Source organism: Protopterus annectens, chromosome 1.part1, assembly GCF_019279795.1.
Source record: "Protopterus annectens isolate FY-2018-M chromosome 1.part1, PAN1.0, whole genome shotgun sequence".
Lineage (NCBI taxonomy): Eukaryota > Metazoa > Chordata > Ceratodontiformes > Protopteridae > Protopterus > Protopterus annectens.
This window is the reverse complement of record NC_056726.1, coordinates 1570664175-1570675778: the sequence shown is the minus strand read 5'-3', so window position 1 is coordinate 1570675778 and position 11604 is coordinate 1570664175. Positions and strand designations below refer to the sequence as shown.

The 11604-nt window shown below is 42.5% G+C and overlaps 1 protein-coding gene across 1 annotated transcript in view; it reads right to left on the bottom strand.

The window, feature by feature from the left end:
- The window catches only part of LOC122811468 (fatty acid-binding protein, liver), a 35105-nt gene extending 23886 nt beyond the window's left edge, over nt 1-11219 (bottom strand). The window contains exon 1 of the mRNA XM_044083327.1: nt 11056-11219. Coding sequence (XP_043939262.1) covers nt 11056-11122 — 67 coding nt within the window. The 5' untranslated portion in view covers nt 11123-11219. The remainder of the gene's footprint in view (nt 1-11055) is intronic.
- Nucleotides 11220-11604: the final 385 nt, after the last annotated feature.

Sequence of the window (11604 nt, the reverse complement as noted above, 5' to 3'; positions counted from 1 at the left end):
GAGTGTTGCCATTGAGATTCTTGACATAGCTATAGAATGCTTTGTGGTTGTCTTTAGAGTCGGTGGCAATTTTGTTTTCAAAACTAGCTTTGGAGGATTTTATGAGGGATCTCAGCTTCTTACTGAGGTTGACCAGGGAGTTCCTCCAGTCATGGGATTTTACTCTTTTTTGCAACAGTTTCTATCTTCTGTTGTAGAGTTTGTGGCAGAGGACCACCAGATTGGCTTCCTTTTTTTGAAGGATTGCATCTTGGTTCTATCAGGGATAGCACGATCCATGCACTCGTGTAAGTGCTTATAAAGTGCATTTGTGTAGGATTCAGCAGTCGTACCTCTATTGTCCGTCTGTATGGGTGTCATGATGTTTGCCACTTCTGTCTTAAGAAGTGTGAAGTTGGCTTTGGAGAAGTTTTTTATGGTGGTTTTCCTAATTGGGGGTGGGGGAGGGATGTAGATGTCTAGGGTGATTAGCTTGTGGTTGGATCTGACCAATGAGGAATTGACCTCTGGTGTGGAACACCAGTTGCCCATGTTGGTAATGACCAGGTCTAGGATATTGCTGCCCCTGGTGGGGGTGTGAATAAGTTGATCTAGGAGTTGGAATTTATGAATTCCAGAAAGTGTTGAGCAAAAGAGTTGGTACATGAGTAGTTTTCCCAGTTAATGGTGGGGTAGTTGAAATCACCCATTATTAGGGTGTTGGGTTGTACCCTAATACTTTCCAGTGTATCAAGAAATGAGGAGCGGGAATCCTGGGGCATAGTGGTAGGTCTGTAGCAAGCTACAATTTGGATTGTGGTCTTGCCCAGAGTTAGTTGCACTTGGATAATCTCGGATGCATTATGCTGTGCAACTAGCCTGGAGGTGTGGATATCCTTAATGAATATGGACACGCCTCCACCTTTAGTGCTTCGTTCCGGGTTAGGTGGCCGAAAGGTGTGGTATGAATTATAGCCTGGTAATGCAAGGGTGCTCTCTGGAGCTTTGAACCAGGTCTCTATCACTGCACAGATGTCGATGTCCTCCATTTTAAGGAGTGCCTTAATTGAGTGCATTTTGAGGTTTAGACTTCTAGCATTGACTAGCATTACCCTCAGATTTTGCTTGCTTGTACCTGTTATGGTGGTGAATTTGTCATTTGAACCTTGCCTAAAAAAGGCACTATAGGGGTCGCAAGAGCCTTAGCCAGTATCCGGAATCCCAAGGGCGACAGGTGCATCGTGGTCTGTCGATCATGTCGTCCTAGGTAGACAAATACTGGATCCCCTTAGAATGACACCAGAAGCTTAGCCAATTGTTGAATTCAATCATTTTGTCCTTGTACTGTGGTATCATTCTGGGTGATGGCAGGATGCTACTCAGGGCTAGGGTCATATCTGCCTGGGCTACAAGATCGGAGAGCTCCTGTATGTCTCTTTTCATGTAGTCCAGGGAAGTACATCTCAGGTCATTCACTCCAACATGGACAATGACAGTGTCATATTTGTATTTATTGCGGAGTGACCTGAGTGCGTGCATTATGTGGTGGATCCTGGCACCTGACAGGCAGCTGACAGTAACTTTCTCCTTGTTTAGCCTGGTGAGTGGAACATCAGTGTGCCTGACTATAGAGTCACCTATGACTAGAGTGTTGGGTACGTTGTTATGCCTTATGGGCTGTGGTTGAGAGTTTGTGGGATATGTGTCATTTGGGTTGTGTTGGGGGTGGAGTTTGCTTGCGTTTCTGTTTTGGAGGTCCCTGATGCTTGGGCAGGTTTTTATTGAGCACCTCCGTGAATGTAGGTGTGTGTTTTATGTTTCTATGTGTGTGTTTTGGTGGTGTAGGTTTTGAGGGACTATGTGATGACTGTGGTGTGGTGTGGTGCAAGTGTTTACCTTCTCCTCTTGACTGTCTAGTCCAGTCTTGGGTGAAGAGAGCTTTGCTTCCAGTTTGGCTATATAAGTGCATCTCTCACAGGTTGAATTGTTGGATGGTACGAGGAGAGGGTTGTCTGTGTACATAAGGCAATTGCTGCATTGCCCCACGATGCCCAGATTCATCAGGTAGACAGGAGAAATCACTGGGAGCTGACCCTTAGACATTGGATAGGTGTGCTTATTTATTAAGTACTAAAAACTGCTTTCCTCTAGACAAGTGAGGAAAGTTGAATGCTGTAGTAATTTGTAGCTTATTTAGTGTTTACAATGAGTTCTGAACAAGTGCTGAGTTCAAAGAAACAGATTTGAGTGCTGAAAGCCTCACAAAGCCAGTGTGCCGAACAGTCACAGCCCTTAAGTCTAAACAACACACCTGATACACTTGTAATAGGTGACTCTATCGTCAGGCACACTGACGTCCCGCTCACCAGGCTGAACAAGGAGAGGGTCACGGTGAGCAGTCTGTCGGGCACACTGACTAACCTTGTCCATGACATAACACAGGCACTTAGGTCACTCCAGAACAAGTACAAATATGACTCAGTCATTGTCCATGCTGGTGTGAATGACCTGAGACGTACCTCCCTGGACTACATGAAAAGAGACATAAAGGAGCTCTCTGAGCATGTAGCCCAGGCTGGAATGACCCTGACCTTGAGTATCATCTTACCCTCGCCAAGAATGATGCCACAATATGAAGACAAGTTGATCAATTTCAACAATTGGCTTAAGTAATGGTGTCATTCAAAGGGGATCCAATGCCTGTCAGCTTGGGATGATATGCTCGACAAGCCACGATTCTTCGCTAGGGACGGCTTGCACCTGTCACCCCTGGGCTTTCGTATATTGGCAAAGGCTCTTGCTACCCCCATAGTGCCTTTTTTAGGCAAGGCTCAAAAGACAAACCCACCTCCATAGGTATCACAAGGGATAAGAAACTAAGAGTAATGCTACTCAATGCCAGAAGTCTAAACCTCAAGATGCATGCACTCGAAACTCTCCTTAGCATGGAGAACATCGATATCTGTGCAGTAACAGAAACCTGGTTCAGGGCTCCTGAGAGCACCCCAGCACTACCAGGTTATACCTCATACCATGCTTTTCAGCCCCAAAACTTGGACCGAACCACAAAAGGAGGGGGGGAGTATCGATATTCATCAAAGATACCCACACCTCCAGGTTGGTGGCAAAGCATGAAGCATCAGAGACTATCCATGTGCAACTAACAGTGGGTAAAACTGCCTTCCAGTTTATAGCCTGCTACAGACCACCCTCCCAAACCCAGGAACCCCACTCGGCCTTCCTGAGAACACTGGAAAATATGAAGGTCTCTCCAAACACCATTATATTGGGCGACTTCAACTACCCAAACATAGACTGGGAGCATTACTCTAGCTCCAACACCCTAGCCCAAAGGTTCCTAGAATTTATAAACTCAAATGCTATGGAACAACTTGTTACCACTCCACAAGAGGGAAAACATACTGGACCTGATCATCACCAACATGGGGATTCTATGCTCCAGACCAGAAGTGTATCCTCACTGGTAAGATCAGACCAAAAACTATTCTCACTGGATTTTCACATCCCGACCCCACCCCCCTGCCCAGAAAACCACAGTGAAAAACTTCTCTAAAGCAAATTTCACACTCCTGAAAACCAAGGTGGAATCCTTCAAAGCCCCCGGGCCTGTGGAAAATATGGCCCAGACCGCAGAATCCTTTATAAACGCATTCTATGAACACCTTCAGGAATGCATGGATCATGTGATCCCAAATAAAACCAAGACCCAGTCCTCCAAAGGCAGATGTCCTGTCTGGTGGACCCCAGCCATAAACAAACTATACAATAGAAGGAGGAAGCTACTACATGATAGAGCAAAATCCCAAAAAGGGAAGGCATCTCTGATCAGTATTAGCAAAAAACTACGGGCACTCATAAAATTTTCTAAGGCCAGCTTCGAGAGAAAGATTGCACAGGACACTAAGGATAATCACAAGGCTTTCTTTAGTTATGTTAGGAACCTGGGTGGTAATTCCCAGATATGCTCAGAATTAGTCCAAAATGACAAAAAATACACTGAACCCACAGACATTGCCAACATCCTAGCTGACAGGTTCAGTGCAAACTCCTCCCACCAAAAGGGCAAATATCTATCCCAGCAGAGTGCTGCCCCTGACATCTCAGATGCTCAGGTAAGAGCCGCCTCTCCAAAGCAAAAACACAGCATCAATGGGACCAGACGGTGTCCCGGGCTGCGTCCTACATGAACTCCAAGAAGAGCTAAACCCAAACATAAAACTACTGTTCAATCTCAGACTTACTACAGGATATGTGCCCAAAGAGGGGCGTACAGCAACAGTGGTCCCTCTCCATAAAGGTGGTGCCTCAACGGATCCTGGAAACTATCACCCTATAAGCCTGACTAACTTGGTCTGCAAAGCTATGGAAAGGATCATCATGGACCTCATAAATAAAGATATTGGGGACCTACAGACACTGGATCCTACCCAGTTCGGCTTTGTTAAGGGCAGATCCTACCTCTTAAACCTGGTTGATTTCTTTGAAACAGTCACCAAGGCCATTGACGAGGGAAGGTGGTCCACACAGCCTACCTGGACCTCACAAAAGCCTTCGATACAATACCCCACTCGGGCATTATAGATAAGCTCACCAGCTTACATATAAACCCCTATGTCACTAGATGGATTGCAAACTGGCTCAAGGACAGAACCCACATAGTTAGAATTGCTGGAGCCATGTCAGACTCCAAACCAGTTACAAGTGGTGTCCCACAAGACTCAGTCCTGGGACCTCTCTTGTTCGGTATATATTTCTCGGTGGTACAGGCCAACATGGAAGGACTGTGGCTGACCAAGTTCGCAGATGACTGCAAACTGGGCACCATAATCAACTCTCCAGCCGACACAAGCATCCTCCAAAAGGGCCTCATAGAAACAGACAACTGGTGCCAGAGCCACAGAGCCATGGCCTCAAGCTAAATGCCAAAAAGTGTATAGTCATCCCCTTTGGCAAAAACAAAGTGCCCACAAATTACCACATAGGTGGTAATCCATTAAGTACAGAAGAAGTAATTAGGGACCTGGGGACCCAAGTTGATAGCAATCTCTCATTTGACAACCACATGGCCAAAGTGGTTAGAAAAACATTTTATATAGCCCACCTAATCATGAAGGGATTCACATCTAGATCAGGGGAGGTCATCATGCCTCTTTATTCATCCCTCATCAGGCCCATAATTGAGTACAATGCCCTTTTTGGGATGTACCTTACCAGACACCTGCAGCAACTGGAAAGACCCCAAAAGTACCTCACCAAGAGGATCAAAGGGCTCAAACAGATGCCATATGCTGCCCGGTTAAAGAAACTCCAGCTCTACTCAGTGGCATACCGCCTGTTCAGAGGCAATCTGTGCCTGACGATAAAGCCATGTCCAACCCGGAATTAATGGACATGCTGCACCTCAGAAAATCCAAATCCCATTGAGCTACGCGCTCGAGAGACTTGAACCTCAGCACTGAAATAAATAGGACATGCTGGAGGGACAGATTCATAACCCAGAGGCTCCCTTCACTCTGGAATAAAATCCCAGTCCAGGTTAGGCAGAGTCCCTCATTGACTCTCTTCAAGAGGAATCTTGATGAGTGGATGGGGAGATTGTAGGTTTACCCCGGGTATCACTTCTGTGTCACTGTTAGACAGAAGCACAGTATACTAACCTCAAAAAAGGGCATAGCAAAATAAATTTAAAATGGGTGGCGAAAGCCAAACACATTCTGGCTAGGCTTATAAATGCCCTAGGGCAGATAGCCTAGTATGAACCTATGAACCTATGAAACTAGAAAATTGGCTAGTTCTAAGAAACAAAATTTAGCTAGAAGGCTTCCCTCCAACACAGAAAGGCTTGGGGGCTAAGAAGCCTACAAACAGTCTATACCACTTACAGGAAAGGCAGGAAACAAGCTTAAAATTTTTTTCTTTTCCAGATGCTCTCTTTGTACACAGTAGGAGTGCCTGAAATCAGAATATGATCTCACTGCACTCCTTAGCTCTAGATGACTGACACTGTTGAAGTGACACCCCAACCCCATGTGAAAAATAGGGGAAATGGGTTGTGGATGTATGCAGGGATGGATGGATCTACATTGCTGTATAATTAGGGTCCCTATTAATTATTCAAACTTTTCAAAGTTTGAATGTCATATGGTCGACACCATATGATTGAACTTCGAAAAGTTTGAAGTTAAAAGCAACTACTCTGTATGGCACAGAATGGGAAAATTTCCCTTTTCTGCACTGAAGTGTGATCTCGGAGTTGGTATATATTTAATTAGCAGGGGGTGGGGGGTGCAGGGGAGTTTGCCCCCCTGCTTAGAGCATTCAAGTAAGTTTTTTTTTAATTTTTTATTATATTTTCAAACTTTCAAACTTCGCTCATATGTTGTAGAACATATGAGGTTCGAAGTTTTAAAACTTTGAATATATAATAAAGACCCTATAATTATGTACCTATGACACATAAACATTACATATATACATACACACACACACACACACACACACACACACACACGCACACGCACACGCACACACACACACACACACACACACACACACACACACACACACACACACACACACACACAGATGTAGATACAAATTTAAATCTAGATATCATTTTGATGTTCTTCAGATGTTTTTGAAAAATGGATTCAACAAAAATTCCTTAATCTACATCTTTGGATTTTGAGGAAATAACAGTCCTGGGCATTGTGGGTAGTCTTTGCTCTCACATTCCAGAGCTCAAATATACTAACTTCAAGATCATGCAACCTCAGAAAAAAGTGAAATACTTGGTTGGGTGAAAATATCCAGTCCCTATTTCTCCATTATTGTGTACCATGGATGGAAAATGTCCACTCGTACAACTGCTAACTCAAACACTTGACATTCATGCATCAGCATTTCATTAGACGTGCTTATAAAACTCCAGACAATTGACTACTGGTCATTGTTCAGTCTGCACTTCCTTTAGAAAACTTTTTTTCAATTTAACAGTATCTTTTTTGAAAGTGCATGTGAACACAGAGTAAAAGAGTGTATTTACTCTGTTAGGATAGAAACTAAATTCAGCGAGTTCATAGGTTCATAGGTTCATAGGTAGGTACTAGGCTATCGGCCCTAGGGCCCATACAAGCCTAGCCAAAAAATGTATCCTGGCTTTCGCCACCCAAGAAAATTATTTTCCTATGCCCCTGTCGAGCAGAGCCACAGAAGTGATCCCCGGGGTGAATTTCCCATTTCCCATCCAATCATCAAGATTTTTCTTGAAGGGTGCTAATGAGGAGCTCTGTTTGACATAGATAGGTAGTCTGTTCCAGAGTATGGGAAGTCTCTGGGACAGAAATCTATCCCTCCAGCATGTTCTGTTTATTGTGGTGACAAGGTTAAGGTCCCGAGAGAGTGCGCTTTGGAGAATTTGGATTTTTTTAAGTGGAGCATGTCCAACAGCTTTGGGTTTGACATAGCTTTGTATAAATAGGGCAGAGATCGCTCTGAGTAGGCTATATATGATGGAAATAAAAGCGCTTTTTTGAGACGGTCTGCATAGGGCATCTGTTTGAGGCCAGTAATCTTGTGAGGTGCTTTGTGAGGTATTTCTGTGTTGTTCAGTTGTGTGTCTTGTGAGGTGCATAGGATACTGCGCTTGGTAACCTATGACGGTCTAATGAGTGATGAGTAGAGGGGAACAATGACCTCTTTAATAATGAATGAAAATCCTTTTGTGATGAGATGAGCCACGTAGAAGGATTTCCTGACCACTATGGCGATGTGATTATCAAAGAAGAGACTACTGTCCAGTTTCTAAATTGGAACAAAGGTTCTTGAGTCACATTTTGTTTGATCAAGAGTTACTATGCATGTGATCCAGATCATTGAGGAGCCTAACCCAGTTTCCCCAATTGCCCTAGAAAAGTCTCTGGTTAAGTGACCTGCTTAGAGACACACCGTAGGAAAATGGAAGTTGAAAGAATCAAACCATGGACTAAATGAAGCAGCTTGTTAATAGCTCATAGCCTTACTCTGTGCTATATGCCAGATGTCAGTGTTAGCTTTATAACAGTTTCTTAATCAAGAACATTAAATCTGAAGCTTTTGTAAGAAAATTATCTGCTATTGTTTCAATGTTAGGCAGCACAAAGCTGCAGTGGCTAGTGTACATGCCTCATTTTGCTTGGTTCGCCAGTTCAGCTTTCATTTGGGCTGCCCTCAGTGTGGAGTCTGTATTTCCTCTCTGTGTCCCTGTGGATTTTTGAGGGGTACTCTGATGATCCTCCCAAACTTTCCCAAAATGATAAAAGCAAAAAAGATGTAAAGAAATTGCCCTTCAATGTGTCTTCAATGTGTGCAAGGAGTGCTAGTGGTGCCATGCCATCCCTTTGGGCTGGATGCTCTGTCCAGAATTACTTCTGTTGTTGCACCCAGTAAGTAATGGAATACACATTGATTCCTCCCTGACCCTGAACTGGATTAAGTGAATAATCAAAAAAGAATGAATGTTTCAATGTCAAAACGGGTATACAGGAATACTAATCATGTAATTTATGTACTTTTTACCACTAAACTTTTCAACAGTTAAGCCTCCCCTCTATCAACCATGTCCATTTGTTTGCTCAGAGAGGGTGTCCATAGCCCATCATACAGAGATTCTATCTTAGCAGTGGTTTGCACCCTCACAGGCATCCTGGAAATGAGACCATATTTTATTTAAGTCTAAATCCTCCCCTGGGCAAAGGTGATGGATGGTCCACATCATCATGTAATCCCAATGCCCTCCATGATATAAGTGCATGCACTCATAGTGGTAGTTATCACCTAAGTGCCTTGGTGACCAAACACCTCCCTCAGGAGCAGCTTTTGCAGTGGTGCCCCTCTTGCAAGGGATCATGGCATTGGGCAGCCTTGGACCGCCAACCTCCACCACGATAATGCCCATCACCGCAATATCTCATTAGTTACCTGCTTCACGGTGGTAGCATTGTTAATTACTATTGTTACCTCTCCCATCCACCCTCGGGCGTGGGCTTGGGAGCAATTCCTCGTGTCTGCGTGCAGTCCTCCTGCCCCCCGCCGTTGGTAGGCGTCGAAGACATGCGCATGCACTGGGCATGCTTTCATTGAAAGGTTGGGCACGAGCTGGCACCTCAGCATTTCATAAAATGCTACTACCAATCATTCGGACCGGAGTTCGGCGCTGTTGCCCTTTCATCGAAAAAGCTGAAAGACAAACAACAACTATTTAATTTTTTTTAATTTAATTTTGGGTTACCTGTACTATATTCAGACTCCATCATATAATAATTTTAAATTATGGGACCGAGGGAATGGGTAGAGAAGCTCTGTAATTTCTGCAAAACATTTGTATTTTTGTTAAGCATTTTCCAGTTTTTCATTGACCATCATTACAAGTGGCACCCAGGAGTTCCTTTTCATTTCTTGTGGCAATCTCTATAGGAGTTCCTTTTCATTTCTTGTGGCAATCTCTATTCAAAGAGCTGACTCATCAAAGAGTGTATAAATGATGAAGAAGGCCTGAAGAAATGTGAGGACTGTTAGCAAATAAAATTCAAAGCAAAGTAGTTCGAGGCAATGCTTGTTTTATTTAGAATACCTGAAACAGCATTTACATTTTGAGGTGACAATTCAACCTTGGCAAATCCAGAAAGGAGCTTTCGAGATCATTGCTCTGGTGGCTGTAAGGTAAATGAGCAGTGTAGCACAACAGGAAGTAAAGTAAACAAAATGTTAAGATATGTAGGTAAGGGTGGCAGTGGTAGGAAATAATCAATGTGCCACAAAGTATCACAAGACTGTAGGTAGAACAAATCAGATGATAGTATGCATAAGTCAGTTGTGCAAGCCCCAATACATTGAAAGATAAACAGAAAAAACACCCAGTACATTCTGAAACTTGCTATTACACTCTTTAAATAGTTTTCCAGTGCCTCCTACACCTCTCGCCCCCCCCAAAACCCTGACAGCTAACATATGTGGTACTAATTTGAAGACTGTTGTACACTGGAGTGGAGACCCGGTGCTTCAGGATACCATTGTCTTGGAATTGTTATATATTCCTCATATTGTATGTGGTCAGAATTATGTTCTTTAAGATTTCAACAGACACCCTTTGGTTTTATGATACTCATACACTTTTGGGTAGTTTTATGGCCCTTTCAAGTAACAGTAACTAATGTTCTTGCGTTTGGAATGTTAGCACTTAAAAAAGTAAGAACATTTGTCACTGCTTCCTGGTGAAAAAGATTCTAAATAGCCACTCACTGTTCACTCTCACTAGGAGGCTGCAACTATTAAAAGACAAAACAAAACAAAACAAACAAAAAAAAACCATAAAAAGATGCACTGACAATTATCTCAAGAGCTATTCAAAGTACATTTGAACTCAATACACTTCATTTCTAAGCCAATGATGACAGAAACCTCAAGGAAAAAAAGGCAAAATCCCATTGTGCTATAATGCTCTGTGGGCTGATAAAACTGCACCAGAATGTCTCATCTACCATGCCATTTTGGAATAAATCAGAATTATTAAATGACACTAACAAACTGTGCAACGGTACAGCAGTACTACATAAAATTGTAAAATAATGATCAAATGCATAATGCTTTTATTTTTCATTGTCTGCCCAAAGCTGTTCTTTAAGTGGATCTTACCTGTTATCAAAAGATCAGATTACCCAAACCATGCCTCATAAGTATATGTGTGCTAGAAGGGAAAAGCACAACTCATTTTATATTGTGAACCATGTTAAAATCAAAATATGAGGGTAGTTTGAAAGAGAAATAAAACTACAATAGAAATACCTATGCAAGCTTCACTAATGCTACTGTGCATTCAAGTATCATTTAAAAAAAAAATCCAAGTCCTTATCAACAAGACACACTCTTACAAAACTTAAGGAGTATCAGTACATTAATATGCTGTTAGATTATTTTCAGTGAGACATTTGGTGCTTTGCTATAAATAATTATAGTACAGTATTACTGGATACCTCACCACTATAATCTAGATATAGCAAATGATGTAAAGCAGCTTACCAATAGCTTTCAAGAATGCCTCAATATTTTCTTGGGCATAGACTTGCCATGTTCCACTGAATGCCATGGTTAAAGATGAAAATAGAGGTCTCTTCACAGAGTCTGGAAATGGGCTTGGTGCAGGTTGGTTGTGCTTTGTACACTCACACCTTATAGCAGCCGAGGAAACAGGATCATCCAGTATTTATCTGTGTTAACAGCAGGCCATGTCAGGCTATGAGTTAATGATTAGAATATTAACAGAGCAGTAATCAATAATTAATCAGTTATTAATTTTCAGAGTAACTAACCTCTCGTTCGTTACATTTTGCTTGATGGGAGGTTTGCCAATGCCTCCCTTGCACCATACCAGCTAGCTGTAGGCTAATCTATGTACTGCTGTTTGCTCAATATGTATGATACATTGTCTATTGCATAGAACCTCAGTTATGTTTTTTTTTTTGTAATGTTTCCGAAATTGAATGACTGCTTATTTTTTGAAAAGCGAATAACAGCTTTAGTATCATCTAAATCTCTGTAACTGATACTGTCTGCATCTTCACTTTCAGC